Here is an 18264-nt window from a genome sequence, read left to right as displayed (position 1 = left end):
ATGCATCCCCAAGCCCACCTCTCACCTGCCCTTCTGCCGCCAACTTTGCTTCTCTCTTGCAGGCTCTAAAATCAGCATCCAAGCTTCTGTGGCCCGAAGCCCACATAGGAGTCCTAAGTCAGGAGCATATCAGGCACCTTTCTGTAGCTGAGTTCAGTAGGCAGGAAACAGGAGGCTCCCTTCCTTCAGGTAGCATTCAGCTTTGCTTGACTCTCTTCTGAGACCCTTGTAGCTTCCAGAATTGTCCTTGTCCTTTTTTTTAATACGGAACATATTTGATTTTGTGAGGCTGATAGCCTCACCTAGGAGCCAGAAAAGGCCCAGGGCAGCCTGGGTGGGGGACAAACCCTGTCCTCCCCAGTTCTCTTCCCCTAAGATGCAGAGCAGAGAGGACCCAGGCAAGGTGGGCTCTCCATACCACAAGCCAGGGCAGACCTGGATTCCAGGGGCTTTTGTTCCAGAGAATCTCTGAGAAGCATCATGGCCTTGGCTACTTTCAGGAGGACAACGAATTCAGGAGAGCAGAGTAATGATGCTGTGGATCTTGTTACAGAGAAAGGCAGCTACACTGCAGCTGAGAACAAAGGCTGCTCTGCCTTTATGGCTGGGGAGGCATGGTAAAGAGCAGACACTCCCCACCGCCAGGCAAGCGTGGTGAGGGAATGAACAAGGATCCTCAGTAAGCCGACAGGCTAATGTGAGGTTCCCAGCCTTGGCTGCACATTTGAATCACCTATGGTGCTCTTCAGACCAACCAGTGCTAGGACCCTGTTCCAGACCAATTAAAGCAGTATCTCTACAGGTGAGGCGCAGCCATCTTTGTTTTCCGAAGCTCCCCAGGTGATTAATTCACAGCCAAGGCAGAGAACCAGTGGCCTAGGAGGAGAGATTAGCATTAAACAGGATGTGGGCATAATGGTCTTCACACTGAGGTGGGGCCTAGAGTTTTGAAATCCTGGAGGCCAAGTACGCTGGGCCCTGCTGTCACTGGAAGCCATGGGACCCCCTCTTACCCACCTACCTACACACCCACCCACCCGCCACACACAGACTAGAGCATCTATTTTGGGGAAAACAGGACAGAAGGCTCAGGGATCCAGCTCCAGGGAAGGAGAGTGTGCACTCTGGTTTAGAATCTTGACCCTGCCCCTCTCTAGCTGTGTGGCCCTGACAGCCCTTCTGAGTCTCAATCCTCATCTGTAAAATGAGGCAATATTGCCTGTTTTGAGGGTGGTTGCAAGGAAGCACCCGGCTCACAGGAAGAGCTCCAGAGATGGGGCTGTTAGCAGCAGTAGCAGCCCAAACTCAATCTGTCAGCACGGCAGGGCCCTAGTGATCACCTGTCCAATCGCTTGGTTTTTTTGCACAAAGACCTCAAAGTCCAGAGGGGAGAAATTTTCGCAGGCCATGCAGCCAGCCAGAACCGTAATCTCCCTCCACCCAGGCAGCTTTGCATCACAGTGCCCTTCCTGTGTGTGGCTTTAGCTCCCCTCATCCAGCAAAACTCCGAAAATGAGTACTGGGGCTTCTAAAGAAGCAAGCAAAGATTTTAAAATACCTCTAGAATGTCTTATTTGAGATGCCTGGTTGACACCCTTGGGGCAGAGGGTGTGCTCAGCCTATCTGGCTACTTGGCCCTAATGTGCTGTTTGTCTCCAGTCCCTTTTGACGTTCTTGGTACTTTGGTGCCAACTGTGTGGCCCCCTAGGTATATAAGAAGGACGCCACACTGCCGCTGGAGCCTGGGCCTGGAGTTAGGAAGGGCAGAGAGGGCAGGGAAGAGGCATGGTTGGTCTTCCATATAAGCCTTTTTTGTGCTCTGACTTTGAAGCCAAAGCATTACACTGAGCATGTACTACTTTGATAAAAAATAAAATTGGTATTGAAAAGTAAAACTCTGCATGTCATTATACATTTCTCAAAACCCGTAGAATGTACAAGCACCAAGAGTGAACCCTAATGTAAACTGTGGACTTTGGGTGACAATGATGTGTCAACATCGGTTCATTGATTGAGAAAAACGTACCTCTGTGTTGGGGGATGCTGATGGCGGGGAGGCTGTGCATGTGTCGGGAAAGGGGGTTTTAGGGAACTCTACTTTCTGCTCAGTGTTGCTGTGAACTTAAAACTGCTCTAAAAAGAGTCTATTTATAAACAAACATAAATAAATAAATAAAAGTAAAACTGACAAATGCAGAGAATAGTACCCTCCTCATGGTGTTTGCAAGGATTACATGATCTAATGGACATAAAGGGCTTAGCCTGACCCCGGTGATTGCTCAATATGTGTTGGCTTTTGTGTTTTATTCTAAAGCCATCTCTGTCCTGTGGTTCCCTCTCAGGTGCCACTCATGGGAGGAAGATGGGAGAAACAGGCCATTCCCATCCTTTATCTCAGGATGCTGAGGCACCAGAGCCTTTGTCACTAGCTCAATCACATGGTTTAACTGGTGATGCAACAGCCAGGCCTCTGGGGACAGTTTCTAACCTCTGTTGGGGCTGAAGTTAGCACTCACTCCAGACTCCTGACAGGTACTGAGCACCTACTTTGTGCAAGGTCCTATGCTCAGCCCTTTGAAGGTTTCCCTCATCAGTCCTATGAGGTAGGCATCGTGCTCCATTTTGACAAATAAGTAAACTATGGCTCAGAGAAGTTGACTAACTTGTGCAAGGCTGCTCAGCTCTAAGGACAAAGAGAACAGAGCTGTTCTCTCATCCATTAGGAAAGGAGGCACAGGAGGTGAGCATTCAGCCAACACACCAGGGACTTCTTGGCCTGTGGCACTCAACCGTGCCCCTCAGCAGCCTCACGAAGATGCCACCTTGGAGAACAACATCTTCTTCCCAGAGGGGCTGGAGCAGCCCAGTGGCCTCCACCAGGTGTTGGGACACCTTCCCTGAGGAGAGATGAGGAAGCATGCCAGTTCCCCCTCTTAGAGGGCCTGGGGTTGGAGGTGCTGGAGCAGGAAGCCTGATTCCCCCTGGCCTACCACATCCTTTTTAGGCAGCTCATGCCTCCCTTTGTGAAGCCCTTGCCTGCTGCCTCCTCCAGGTGAAGGGGAGATGAGGAGGAGGAGCACTCCTGGAGGTCCAGTCCTTCAGTGTGGTAGCTGGGCACAATTTGGGAAGGCCTCCTGCAGGCGGTATGAGAAATAGGCTGCAAAGGAGGTTAAGAGAAATAGATGAAGGGAACCACAGGAAGAACCCGAACTCTGATTTCCCTCGGCCTCCTTAGAACTGCAGATGCATCTCTCTCTCCTGCTGCTCACTCATTTGCTTGTTCCTTCATTTATTCATTGGGCAGGAAACAGGGTCCTGCCTCATGTTCATAGGCTCTTAGGAGAGACAGCCACACAAAAAGCCTTACAATGTGACAAAGGCTACAATGAACATGTTCTGGGACCCCCAAAGGCTGCTTAAGAGGTTAGAGAATCCAGGACAGTTGACATGTAGCTCTTGAAAGTCCAGACTTATATTTCTTAACTCCCAAATATGCTTACAAAGCAAATGAATGCTTTTTATAGGAAAAAGGTGTTACTTTGATCTTAAACAATACTGAGTTCCCCAGTGTTGTGTTTGTAAGCCCCACATCCAACTATGGAACATTTTTTTCTGGATCCTAGTGGATCTTAGCTCTTTTTTTCCATTTTAAAATTGTGATAAAGTACACACAACATAAAATTGACCATCTTAACCATTATAAGTGTACAGTTAAGTGGTACTAAATACATTCATAATGTGTAACCATCACCGCCATCTGTCTCCATAACCTTAAGTCTTTTCATCTTGCAAAACTGAAACTCTATACCCATTCAACAATACCTCCCCATTCTCTACTCCCCCCAGCTCCTGGCAACCACCATTCTACTTTCTGTTCTATGAATTTGACTAGATACCTCATAAAGTAGAATCATACAGTGTTTGTCTCTCTGTGACTGGCTTATTTCACTTAGCATAATGTCCTCAAGGTTCATTCATGCTGTAGCATATGTCAGAATTTCCTTCCTTTGTAAAGTTGAATAGTATTCCATTGTATCTATATACCATCTTTTGTTTATCTGTTTAGCTGTTGATGGACACTTGGGTTGCTTCCACATTTTATCTATTGTAAATAATGCTGCTATGAACATGGGTGTGTAAATATCTGCTTTCAGTTCTTTTGGGTACATACTCAGCAGTGGAACTGCTGGATCATATGATAATTCCATTTTTAATTTTTTGAGCAACTGCTATACTGTGTTCCATAGTAGCAGTACCATTTTACATTCCCACCAACAGTGCACAAGGGTTGCAGTTTCTCCACATCCTTGCCAACACTTCTTATTCTTGTTTATTTCATTGCTAGCATATAGAAATACACAGTTGTGTATTGAGTTTGTATCAGCCTAATTTTCTGAATTCATTTATTAGTTCTGACAGTTTTTTGTGTGGAATCTTTAGGGTTTACCACATAAGGTCCTACCATCTGCAAACAGAGATTATTTTACTTCTTCCTTTCCAATTTGGATGCCTTTAATTTCTTTTTCTTGCCGAATTGCTCTGGTTATCAATTTCAGTACTGAAATGGCAAAAGCAGCCATCATTGACCTGTTTCTGTTGTTAGAAGAAAAGCTTTCAGATTTTCACCATTGAGTATGATTTTTGCTGTGGGTTTTTCATTTATGTTTTTTATTATGTTGAAGTAGTTTCCATCTGTTCCTAGTTTGTTTCACTTTAATCATGAAAAGGTGTTGAATTTTGTCAAATGCCTTTTCTGCATCAATTGAGATGATCATGTGCTTTTCCCCCTTCATTCCATTAATGTGCTGTGTTACATTGATCGATTTTAGAATGATGAAACATCCTTGCATTCCAGTAAGAAATTGCACTTGGTTGTGGTGTGTAATCCTCTTAATATGCTGCTGAATTTAGTTTGCTAGTATTTTGTTGAGGATTTTTACATCAGTGTTCATAAGGGATAGTGGTATGCAGTTTTCTTGTAGTGTCTTTATCTAGCTTTTGTATCAGGGCCTCACAGAATGAGTTAGCAGGTGTTCCCGCCTCTTCAATTTTTTGGAAAAGTTTAAGAAGGATTGGTATTAGTTCTTCTTTAAATGTTTGGTAGAATTCACCAGCGAAGCCATCAGGTCCAGGGCTTTTCTTTGCTGGAGATTTTTGATGACTGATTCAATCTCCTTACTAGTTATAGGTCTATTCAGATTTTCTATTTCTTCATTATTTAGTCTTGGTAGGTTTTATGTTTCTAAGGAATGTATCCATTTCATCTAGGTTATCCAAGTTGTTGGCATATAATTATTCATAGTAATCTCTTACAATCCTTTTTATTTCTATAGAATCAGTAGTAATATTCCAACTTTCTTTTTTCTTTTTTAAGTACCAAGGATCTTTATTCTCAGGTCTTATACTGAATCTGTGGCTGCAGATAATGTCACTATTTTGAGAATTATCTTCATTCTTTGCAAGTCTTCAGCCACAAAGTTACACCTTATTCTCATAACAAGATAAGTGAATCAGGCTGGAAGGGGATTAAGGAGGTACACTGACGATAAAAGCAAAGGGGAACACACACTTTTACAAGCATATTGTCCCAGTTACCTTGAAAGTTAAATTCCAGATTAATTTACAAAAGTAGTGACAGTACCATGATTTAAGTGAAAATCAACACAAGTTATACCTTAAAAAAAAAAAAATCAATTCAGAAATGCTAAGTCAGGCAAGCATGCAAAATTCAGAGTATTAAAAAATGCAACTGGTTGCCCAAACAGATATATCCCTCAGAAAAAGGGATTTGAAAATGCTAAACAGAACCAAAGGAATTAGAAGCTGAATTAGCAGACCAATTCCCTCATTTTATAAATAAGGGCAGACATTAACTGGCGAAGCTTACTCAGCTAGTTTAAGGGTGTACACAGATCTAATTCCTGGTGCTATTTGCAACTACACATATCTAAAATACAAGGAGATAAATATCCGGAACACATTAGGCCCACTGATTTAAACAAAACAGTTCAACGGTGGGGGTGAAGTTGTTATTATAGCATAGCAGCACATTATACATATGTAAGATATTAAATGGAAAGAAAGAATCTCTTAAAGATTTTAATGCTCAGTTTTAATACACAATCAAGTTTCCATCCAATTTTCTGATGTATAGCGAACTGTACTAGCTTAAAAAAAAAAGTGCATTCTTCAGTTTTCTTCTACACGTTTTTTGGCCTATCCTTCAAAACTGAGCACTGGGTATTTTTAATGTAAGTAATGTGATGTTATATATGTACATTCTAATTGCATGTTTTAGGAATAAATAAAATCCATATTTCAGTAACTGATAATGTATTTATAAAATGAAAACCTCTCTATCAAAATACACTTTTCACTGGGAAAAATAAATAAAACAGACAAATGGATCTACACAAAGTAAAAATTAACTTTGGTAAATTTCAGTGTGGGACAGTCCATAACAAGCTTATTTGCCCTTACTCCCCCAGAGCTGATCATCTTCCAAGTTAAGATTTTAAAAATATTTTTAAATTGAGATTATTATGTTGACATTTGTTCCTCATTCCACATCATCTTCAGCCAAGCTCTGAGCACTTAAAATTCTCTGACTAGTTGCTGGGAGCTTAGTCAGAAGCCTCTGGAAAACCGGTGGTGGAACAGTTTGCTGCAACACTTGCAGTAACTGCTGTGGCTGTCCACACACAGCAATTGCATTTGTCAAATGGTCCACACCCTTCTCATATTCACCTTGAGCTAGTAACTCTTCACCAAGCTGTATTTCTTCAAGGAAGAATTTCTGAACGGCTTCAGCATCTTTAAGGTCAGGTAACTTGGAAAGTCCAGCTCTCTCCTTGGCAAGCTTCTGTTTCTTTCTTCGTTCTCGCAGCCTGTTCTTGAAGTTGGGGTCACTCCGTCTCCTGTGGTCGAAATAAATGCAGGACCCAATGAAAAGGGCCCCGCACACGCCAGCGGAGATGGCGCTGTTCCGGCCCTCTATCTTCTCTCCAACGAGGCTTCGCAAAGAAGCCGTTGGCTCAGAACCCTCGGAGCGGACTCCCACTTTCATTTCTGATTTTAGTATAACTAGAATCTTTATTTTTTCTTGGTCAGTCTAGGTAAAGGTTTGTCAGTCTTATTGATCTCTCAAAGAACCAGCTTTTGGTTTCATTGACTTTCTCTATTTTTCCATTCTCTATTTATCTTCTAGGTCCTTACCTTGCTATGGGTCCTTTCCCCAGAAAACTGTCCGTACACATCAGAGTCTGCATACACAGTCAGTCTTCACAGACCCCTGAAACCAAAGGATCTCCATTTACAAATTTTGGTGCTGAAGGGCTTAAAATTCCAGTGGTCCCTGAAAGATTAAACTGGGTAAAGAACAAGGCATAAGACAAGCAAAGGGACCAGCACTGACAACTCATCAGGCACTGAATCAGCGAGAGCCTCTTGAACTTTATTGTGGTAGGTTGGGTTGGGACCTGAGCATCCGCATTTCTCAAAAGCTCCCAGGGAGGCCAGGTTGTTTGTTCTGGTCATGCTTTGAGCAATGAGACTCTAAACAACCACACGCCCTCTAGCTCTGCTTCTCAGGTAAGTTCCCCTCTCCATAAAAGGCATCCCCAGGTAAGCAGGTGTCACCTTTACTCCTCCCTTCTCTTAACCTCATTTTCAGTTACCAAGACCTGAGATGCCATTTCCTAAACATCTCTGACTCCATTTGTCCATTTGTACCCCCCTCTTCAGTTTAGTTCACCACCGTCTCCTGCTTGGACCATTGTAGAGGTCCCCTTACCCCCAGGTGTGATCCCCAACCTCCACCTGTGGTGCAATTTCAAATGTACGTTGTCTTAAACTTTTCTTTTTTCCAAAACAAAAACCAAATTTATTCAGCAGACATTCTAATTAAGAAATCCGATAAATTAGGACCACCACAATTTCAGACGCTCCAGTGTGAAGTGTACGTCAATAGCTACATCAGGAGAATGAAAAAGACATTGAATCTTTTTAAAAAATTAGTTTAACTCCCTTAAAGTTTGGGGGTGGCACCTTATTTAAAGTGCCTTCAAGTTTCATATGGGTAAAGCCAGCGGTTTCTCCTCTTGGAGAGTCACATTTAAGAAAACAGTTTCGGTCACTCACAAGGAGCTGGTGGCAGGAGGAAACTGAGGGGAGAGAACCCATGAAAGCTCAGGCCCAAAGCTCCACGAAGGGCCAGAACAGAGCAGAAAAACAGCCGGGGTCTCATCCATGCAGTGCAGACATGAGAAAGGGTGGAATACGAAAGGCCGGCCGGGAGGACAGAAGAGAGACTCGAGATTGTTTATGCCTGTTTCTGAGAAAGCTCATGGCACAGCCAAGAGTGGCCTCACAGGAAGAGGAGGAGTTCTGGATAGAAGGAAAGCACAGAAAAAACCAAATAACTCTCCTCACACACCCCTCTCCACCTATATGTCCTCTGGAGACTCCAAGAGGTAGCAAAGCGCAGACAGGGCTCTTCTTGGAGCAAGAGAAAGAAAAGACACAGGGGTGAGTTAGCTCTCCCAGGAAGCCCACAGCCTTCCACCTAAGCATGTCTTAAACTTTTAATGTGACTTACAAGAGCCTGTGTGACCCTACCCCAGGTCATATCCCTAGCCTTGTTTCTTTGTATCTTACTCATGCAGTTCCCCCCTCTTGGCCTTTACCTATCCTGTTCCCCCCACTCAGAATCCTCTTATCCATCTTTCACCCAACTCCCACTTCTGCTCCTGGCCTGGCTTGCCTATTCCCTCCCTCCTTTCACCCCAGTCTAGGTTGGGAGCCTGCCTGGCCAATCCTGTCTGAATTAGGGCGGTTGTGATGATATCCAAAGCCCCTGAAGCTCCTTTAAGCAAAACAAGGACCTGATTATAAGGAAAGAAAGGAGGTGAGTATTTTTTGGACTCCACAGCCGGGAACCCTGGTCCTTTCTTCCCTTTCTCCTTTGGGACTCTCAGCCCAGTGCCCTCTGACTGTTTACTTCATAGCTCTCTGCATCTTTGAAACTTGACTCCAAGTTTTGGGACCATAAAATCCAATTGTAATTAGGTATTCTCCCTGGGCCAATCAGCTACTGCTAGGGAACTGACACATAGTACAAACATACTCTATGAGCCTCACTCCTGAGTGAGTGGGCAGTTTTGGAAAGGGGAGTAACGGCTAAGTAGACACCAAAGGTGTCTCCTACAACCCTTAGGGTATTTACCCTGTGTTTCCCTTTTGCAGTGGTGTAACTGCCTTCTATTGGTCTGCCTCCCCCAGTGGGCACAAGCTCTTAGGACAGGGGTCAAGTTGTATAACTCTGTCTACAGGGCTGAAACAGAATGGCCCAATAAGTATTTGTGGAATGAAGTGCCAAGAAAGCCCAAAGAAAGGACTGGCCTTCGGGTTCATGGAGGCATCACAGAAGAGGTGATGTTTGGGCCAGGCCTTAAGCAGAGTAAGTTTACTAACTGGGAGTAGAGGTTGAGCAAGAGGGAATGGTGGCCCTGAGGCCTGAATTGGTCCAACCACACGTTACTGAGCACCCAGTGATGAACAATACACTGAGTGATGTTATGGGAATAGGGTTAGGCCTAGAAATGAGTAAGAAGTAGATGAAGGGGAGATTAGACTCCTGGAGTGTCGAACCAAATGTTTCCTCCTTTGAACCTCTGCTGATAGTTGGTTCTCACAGGAGTTAAGAGTGTATTATAGGGCTTCCCTGGTGGTGCAGTGGTTAAGAATCGTCTGCCAATGCAGGGGACACGGGTTAGAACCCTGGTCTGGGAATATCCCACATACCGTGGAGCAACTAAGCCTGTGTGCCACAGCTACTGAGCCTGCTCTCTAGAGCCCGTGAGCCACAACTACTGAGCCCACGTGCCACAACTACTGAAGCCCACACGCCTAGAGCCTGTGCTCCACAACAAGAGAAGCCACCACAATGAGAAGCCCGCACACCACAATGAAGAGTAGCGCTACCCGCTCGCCACAACTAGAGAAAGCCCGCACGCAGCAACGAAGACCCAGTGCAGCCAAAAATAAATAAATTAATTAACTTTTAAAAAATATATGGCACTTAAAAAAATATAGACTGTATTATAATTATGTTTGTGTGTCTGTATCCTCCAGGAGCCTCAGGGCCTGTGTGCTTTTCATCTTTCTATAACAAATCCCCAGGGTTTTGTTTTGTTTTGTTTTAATTGAAACTGAATCACCTCATGGCAAATGGGGGCTGTGGACAACTCTTAATATTCTGTTCAATACATGTTCATGGAACCCAGTCCTGTACCAGAATTTGAGGCTACTGAGATGGACCAATCTGGTCCCATCTGGAAGAGTCAAACACAATTCCAATAAGCATGAGGTAGGTGCTATCACCAAGATAATTGCAAAAGTGCAACTGAGTCTGGGGAATCCCAGCGAATCTCGTGTAGAAGTAAGAGCTTATAATTCCTCTAGAAGGAGATGGTGGAATTGACTTAAAACAGCAAAGATGTTAGCCAAAATTTCTCTGAACTAAATAAACCTGCACATACGTTTAGCTCTTTGAAAGGTTGTTTATAGCCATTTTTCTCATTTCTTTCTCACCATTGCAAGCATGTTATTCCAATTTTACAGATGAAGAACCCATCTCAGGGAGGTTAAGTGATTTGTCCAAGGTCATACAGAATGTGAGAGGAGCTGCCTCTGCCCCCCTACCACCAACCCTAAGGAAGAACCCCTCACTGCTTAGAGGAAGTTTCAGCTCCTCCCAGATACTTCCAAGGTCTCTACAGACCTCAGAGTCTGTAAGTGGGGACCATTCTTCCCACCCTATTCAGAAAAATGTGTATTGATCACCTACTACTTGGAAGGCATCATCCCTACTCCCTTGTTGGAACCTACTCTCAGAAAAGCACCAGCATAACAGTCATTTACCTATGGATTAGTAAACACTTTGTCTTCTCACTGTGCAACGTGAGTATATACATATATATATATATATATATATATATATATATATATTCTTAGATCTGTGAATATATATATATTCTTAGATCTGTGTTCAAATTATAACTCCACCGGTTACCAGCTATGAAATCTCATGTAACTCAACCTCTTTGAACTTTAGTTTCTTTTATTTATTTATTTTTTAAAATCTTTTTACAAAAAATTTATTTATTTATTTATTTTTGGCTGCGTTGGGTCTTAATTGCTGCACGCCAGCTTTCTCTAGTTCTGGCGAGCAGGAGCTACTCTTCGTTGCAGTGTGCGGGCTTTTTTTTTTTTAATTTATTTATTATTTTTGCTTCGTTGCTGTGCGCGGACTTTCTCTAGTTGTGGCGAGCGGGGGCTAACTCTTCGTTGCGGTGCGTGGGCTTCTCATTGTGGTGGCTTCTCTTGTTTCAGAGCACGGGCTCTAGGCGCGCAGGCTTCAGTAGTTGTGGCACGTGGGCTCAGTAGTTGTGGCTTGTGGGCTCTAGAGCACAGGCTCAGTAGTTGTGGTGCACGGGCTTAGTTGCTCTGAGGCATGTGGGATCTTCCCGTACCCAGGCCCGAACCCGTGTCCCCTGCATTGGCAGGCGGATTCTTAACCACTGCACCACCAGGGAAGTCCCGGTGTGCAGCCTTCTCATTGCAGTAGCTTCTCTCGTTGCAGAGCACGGGCTCTAGGCACGTGGGCTTCAGTAGTTGTGGCATGTGGGCTCAGTAGCTGTGGCTAGCGGGCTCTAGAGTGCAGGCTCAGTAATTGTGGCGCACGGGCTTAGTTGCTCCGCATGTGGGATCTTCCCGGACCAGGGATCGAACCTGTGTCCCCTGCATTGGCAAGAGGATTCTTAACCACTGTGCCACCAGAGAAGTCCCTAGTTTCTTTTAAATTGAGGTAAAATTCATGTAACAAAAAATTAACCATTTTAAGTGAACTACTAAAAAAGAATGTATATATATATATATATATATACATATATGTGTAACTGAATCACTTTGCTGTACAACAGAAATTAACACAACGTTGTAGTCAACTATATTTCAATAAAATAAATAAAGTAAGCAACACAGTGGCATTTAGTACATTCACAATGTTATGAAATCACATATCTAATTTCAAAACATTTTCATCACCCCAAAATGAAACCTCATACCCATTAAGTACTTATTCTCCATTGTTCTCCCCACCACCCCTTTTAGCTCCTGGCAACCACCAATCTGCTGTCTGTCTCTATGGATTTGCCTGTTCTGAATATTTCGTATAAATGGAATCATACAATATGTGACCTTTTGTTTCTGGCTTATTTCGCTTAACATATTGTTTTCAGTATGTTGTAGTATGTATCAGTATTTCTTTCCTTTGTATGGGTAAATACCATTTCACTGTATGGATATAACACATTTTGTTTATCCATTCATCTGTTGATGAACACTTGGGTTTTTTCCACCTTTTGGCTATTGTGAATAATGCTACAATGAACACTGGCATACAAGTATCTGTTTGAGTCCATAGTTTCAATTATTTTGGGTATATACCTAGAAGTGAAATTTCTGGATCATTTCGTAATCCTATGTTTAACTTTTTGAGAAACCATCAGTTTTCCACTGTGGCTGTGCCATTTTACGTTCCCGTCAGCCACACACAAGGGTTCCAATTTCCCCATATCCTCACTAACACTAGTAATTTTCTTTTTTTTTTATGTTATTATTTTATAATAGCTGTCCTAATGGGTATGAAGTGGTGTATCATTGTGGTTTTGATTTGCATTTTCCAAATGATTAGTGATGTTAAGCATCTTTTTATGTGCTTATTGACCATTTGTATATCTCCTTTGTATATCTTCTTCAAGTCCTTTGACCATTTTTGAAGTGGCTTGCTTGTTTTGGTTGTTGTTGAATTGTAGAAGTTCTTTATATATTCTGGATATCAATTCCTTATCAGATACATGATTTGCAAATATTACTTCCATTCCATGGGTTGCCTTTTCACTTTGTTGATAGTGGCTTTTGATGCACAGTGGTGTTTCATGAAGTCCAATTTGTCTATTTTTTCTTTTGTTGTCTGTGCCTTTGGTGTCATATCCAAGAAATCATTGCCAAATCCAACATCATGAAGCTTTTCCCCTTTGTTTTCTTCCAAGAGTTTTACAGTTTTAGATTTTACATTAGGTCTTTGATCCATTTTGAGTTAATTTTTGTATATAGTGTAAGGAAAGGGTCTAATTTCATTCTTTTGTATGTGGATATCCAGTTTTCCCAGCATCATTTGGTGAAAAGACTGTCCTTTCCCCCACTGAATGATCTTGGCATCCTTGTCAAAAATCATTTGACTAGGGCTTCCCTGGGGGCACAGTGGTTAAGAATCTGCCTGCCAATGCAGGGGACACGGGTTCAAGCCCTGGTCCGGGAAGATCCCACATGCCATGGAGCAACAAAGCCCATGTGCCACGAGTACTGAGCCTGCATTCTAGAGCCTGCGAGCCACAACTACTGAAGCCCACGAGCCTAGAGCCCATGCTCCGCAACAAGAGAAGCCACCGCAATGAGAAGCCTGCGCACAGCAACGAACAGTAACCCCCACTCGCCGCAACTAGAGAAAGCCTGCACGCAGCAACAAAGACCCAACTCAGCCCAAAATAAATAAATAAATAAATAAATTTATTTATTTATTTAAAAAATCATTTGACTATATGTGAGGGTTTATTTCTGGACTCTATTCTATTCCATGACTGTCTTTATGCCAGTACCATACTGTTTTGATTACTGTAGTTTTGTGTAGTAAGTTTTGAAATCAGCTTTTTTTTTTTTTTTTTTTTCCAAGATGGTTTTGGCTATACCGGGTCCCTTGAGACTCCATACGAACTTTATGATGGATTTTTCTATTTCTGCAAAAAATGTTGGGATTTGATAGGGACTGCATTAAATTTGTATGTTGCTTTGGGTAGTACTAAAAATCCATGAGCACAGACTGTCTTTCCATTTATTTGTATCTTTAATTTCTTTTAGCAACACTTTAGAGTTTTTTTTTTGTGTGTGTGTGTACTAGTCTTTTCTCTCTTTAAGTTTATTACCAAGTATTTTATTCTTTTTGATGCTAGTGTAAATGGAATTGTTTTCTTAATTTCTTTTCATATTGTTCAGTGTTAGTGTATGAATACCTAACTGATTTTTGCGTGTGGGTTTTGTATCCTGCAACTTTGCTGAATTCATTTATTAGTTATCACTTTTTTTTTTTTGGTGTGGACTCTTTAGAGTTTTCTACATATAAGATCATGTCATCTGTGAACAGAAATAATTTTACTTCTTTTTCAGTTTGGATGTCTTTCTTTTTCTTGGAGAGAATGGATTTATTCTCTGTAGAAATTTTTAAAAGCATCTGTTTCTATGACATCTGTCTATTGACTTGGCAAATGTACATGGTCGTTTATCAAGTACTACAGTAAATCTGTGCTGCTTCCCTAGAAGTTGATCAGCAGTATCCTTCACACCCTCCCAGGACCAGCCCTGAAATTGATCCCTTCAAGACCATGAAATCTGGGAGCAGAGCTACAGGCTACTTTTCCACTCTCCAGAGCAGTCATCTGGTGGTTCTTACCACACCTTATGCTGCTCCTGAGCTCTGGTCCTTCTGCCTAGAATTGTCCTTCCCTGAGCCTTCACATGCTTCTCTCTAGCATTCTTGGCATTCAGATTTCAGCTCACAGGTCGCCTCATCAGGGTGGTCTTACCCAATGCTTCCCTCTCCCGACAGCCTCTCTCCCATAGAGGTCTCTGGTTTTATGTTCTTTTCAGCACTTATTAGAATTTGAAATTATTTTTCACTATTTGTCTCCCCTATTTAGAAGGTAAGCTACTTTAGGGCAGAGACCTGTAATCTCTTGTTCAGTGCTAGATTAGCATCTGAAATACAGTTTGGGGACAACAAATGTCTGAATGAACATCCACATGGGACAGGTTTTTATTAGTTTCACTTTACAGACCAGAGTACTCCAAGCTCAACTTTGAGTATAGTTCTTCACTTCAGTGCATGGTTATAAGAGTGTCCTGTACTCAAACCCCACCCCTTATGTCCCAGCTTCAGTTTTTCCATCTTTGAAGTGGGGTGATACTTATACATACCTCATTATGTCGATGTGAGGATCAAATGCGTTAATAGCTCTAAAATGCTTACATTTATGCTTGGCTCGTCTTATTAGTATTCCCCAGCATCCAGCACAGTGCCTGGTACATGGTAGGTACCCAAGAGGTAATTGCTGAATGGAGAATTTTATGATGCAGCAGTTTTGCTAGGTCTTCAATAGACTTTGGGGTGGATTTTTTTTTTCAAGCCTCCCAGAGATTATAATCTAGTATAAGAGAAGCTGTGTACAAGGTGAAAGTTAAAAAACATCCCAAGAATAGGATGGCTGGGCTTCCCTGGTGGTGCAGTGGTTATGAATCTGCCTGCCAATGCAGGGGACACGGGTTCGAGCCCTGGTCCGGGAAGATCCCACATGCTGTGGAGCAACTAAACCCATGCACCACAACTACTGAGCCTGTGCTCTGGAGCCCACGAGTCACAACTACTGAGTGCGTGCGCTACAACTGTCGAAGCCCGCACGGCTAGAGCCCGTGCTCTGCAACAAGAGAAACCACTGCAATGAGAAGCCCGTGCACCGCAAGGAAGAGTAGCCCCTGCTCATTACAACTAGAGAAAGCCTGCACACAGCAACAAAGACGCAATGCAGCCAAAAAAAAAAAAAAAAAAAAAAAAGAATAGGATGGCTGTCGAAGAAAGAAAAACAACTGTCACCTTGGAACCTGGTTCAGAGTGATCATGTTTTTTGGCATCCAGAAGTGGGAGTGGGTTGGAAATGTGGCTGGTGGAAGAAGGACTGGGCTGATTTTCATGGAATGAGGAGGAGGTTAAACAGGTGAAAGGAAGAGGGTGTTTTTCCAGGTATAGGTTCACAGTGATGAAGAAGGCCTAGTTATAGTTTCTGATTAACAAGTCACTGGTGAGTCTTCTCTAATCCCAGCAGGAAGACCCCAGATTTTTAAACCGCACTTGAAGGCAGAGCCATCAATAGGCAGCTATGCGTGTAAATCACTCTAGGGATTCCTCCCTAATATAATCCACTTTCCTACTGGTGAATTGGGGGGTAGCATGATCCCCAAAGGTGGTTGTGAGGGCATAACATTATTCAAGTTGTCAGGGAAGCTCCCAAGAGGGCAAGGAAGCAGTGATGTCACAGAAGGGCAACGGCATCTTGGGAGGAGGGAATAGAAGGGGCTTCCATCATCAGGGGAGCCAGCCCTGGCCCTTGTTGCTCAACCTCAGTGACAGAGGAGGCAGGTAAGTGTGGGTGTCTCTGATAGTTGTGTATTGGGTCTTTTGGGAGAGGGGAAGGAGATAAACAATAAGACTGCTCTCTCAAGTTTCTGCCCAGCTTCATTGGTCTCTTTTTCCTCACTTTGGTCATTTTTAGGGCTCTCGCCTGAACCTACTTTGACACTTGAGACCAAATCTGCTTTATGTGTCACACGGGTAGTCCAAGCTAAGAGGCCAACTGGTGAAAATGTGGAGCAGGGAGGAGTCGGACCTCAGGTGACCTCAGGATTCTGAGAAAAGTGAACCAGCTTTTGAGGCATCCTTTGTCCTTTAAGATCATAGGATGAAGTTCCCTTACTTGAGGGAGCAGAGAGCCTCCAGAGGTTTTGAGCATGCTGCTTTCTATCTATGAGCCTGCTGTTTCCAGATGGTTACCAAAATGTCTTTAGCCAGCTGAGCCCTTTCCTTACTTCCAGAGGATAATCTAAATGGAAATCCATGTGTGTACATGTGTGACACAGTGACAAAATTTAATTTAGGTTCAAGTGACTGATATCAGAGCTTTTCTGGAAAGTCTCTTCAGACAAGGGAGAAGGGTATCAAGGTAAAATTTCCTGAGTCTCAAAAGCCAAGGGGCTAAGTGAGAATGGAAAATCTGAGGACATGTGAAAGCTGTGATACTTTTAGAGCACCTTCTGCAGATCTAAATTCCCATGGATAGTTTGGGAACACACACTTGTATTTTTATAATTTAATTTGTTCCAAAAAATAACTGATATCTGGAGGTATGAAGGCCCAGAAGAAAAAGGAAGTGGGAAGGAGTAAGGATATTTTAAAATTAATTAATTTATTTATTTTTGGCTGCATTGGGTCTTCTTTGCTGCCCGCGGGCTTTCTCTAGTTGCCGCGAGCGGGGTAGCGCTACTCTTTGTTGTGGGGCACGGGCTTCTCATTGCCATAGCTTCTCTTGTTGCGGAGCACGGGCTCTAGGCACGCGAGCTTCAGTAGTTGTGGCACGCTGGCTCAGTAGTTGTGGCTCGCGGGCTCTAGAGCGCAGGCTCAGTAGTTGTGGCGCACAGGCTTAGTTGCTCCGCAGCATGTGAGATCTTCCCGGACCAGGGCTCGAACCCATGTGCCCTGCATTGGCAGGCGGATTCTTAACCACTGCGCCACCAGGGAAGTCCGAAAAACGATTTTTTATCCTCTTGATTTTATGAGGAAAACAGAACCCACTTTCAGAATTTTTTCATCATCTCATCAATGTTCACTTCTTGGGATAAGGAGGAGGAGGAAGGGAACCTGGGGCTGTAGTGAAGAAAGCTGACACAGTTCACTCTTCTCGTTAACGGGAGCCCACATGGCAGTAATTCCCAACTTGAGGGAGGAGAACCTGCATCCTTAACTTCCCCCTGAGTGTCAGTGATCAGGAAAGCCCTTTCTTTTCCCCGCTTTTTTTCCAGCTTCAGTTAACAGGAAACCGGACGAGAGGGGCGAAAACCTAGAGTTACATGGTGCGCATCAATTTCAGGGGTCCTTGAGAGCTGCGCCTAACCTCTGTAGGAGGCGATAGCAGTAGTAGCAGCAATCATCATTGGCAGCATCAGCAATGACCGATCCCCAATGTTGAGCCCCATATCTCCGCGCCAGGCACTTGCATCATCTCATCCAATCCTAACAAGCCTCCAGGGTTATCCCCAAGTGAGGAATGAGGAGGAACCGAGGCTCAATTGAAGCACTGACTGGTCAACGTGCCTGTCTGGTGGCTAGCGGGGTGCAAACCCATTCTGTCGGACCACCACTAAAACCATTACCAGGCTTCCGGCCTGAGATTTCCGTGCCTCATTCACGCCTGAAAAAAGTTATCTGTAGCATAGACGGCTCTGTAGAGGGAGGAATCGCGGTCCACCCGGCGCGGGGCAACAGCGGCCTCCACTAGTCTCTCAGCGGAACTTTCCTGTCGGCGGCGCGTGTTCCCGTCCGGG

At 43.6% G+C, this 18264-nt stretch overlaps 1 protein-coding gene across 1 annotated transcript; it reads right to left on the bottom strand.

Annotated features, from left to right (window-relative positions):
- Positions 1–6559: 6559 nt before the first annotated feature.
- On the bottom strand, positions 6560–7066 carry LOC137774013 (mitochondrial import receptor subunit TOM20 homolog). Its single transcript, XM_068559155.1, has one exon. The coding sequence runs from the start codon at positions 7064–7066 to the stop codon at positions 6560–6562; it is 507 nt and encodes a 168-aa protein (XP_068415256.1).
- Positions 7067–18264: the final 11198 nt, after the last annotated feature.

This window comes from Eschrichtius robustus, chromosome 12 (genome assembly GCF_028021215.1).
Source record: "Eschrichtius robustus isolate mEscRob2 chromosome 12, mEscRob2.pri, whole genome shotgun sequence".
Taxonomy (NCBI): Eukaryota; Metazoa; Chordata; class Mammalia; order Artiodactyla; family Eschrichtiidae; genus Eschrichtius; species Eschrichtius robustus.
Note: the sequence above shows the minus strand (reverse complement) of the source record. Positions and strands in the feature narration are given on the sequence as shown.

Bases quoted from the DNA above. Each gene is read 5' to 3' on its own strand.
- LOC137774013 (XM_068559155.1), bottom strand. From the start codon at position 7,066: ATGAAAGTGGGAGTCCGCTCCGAGGGTTCTGAGCCAACGGCTTCTTTG.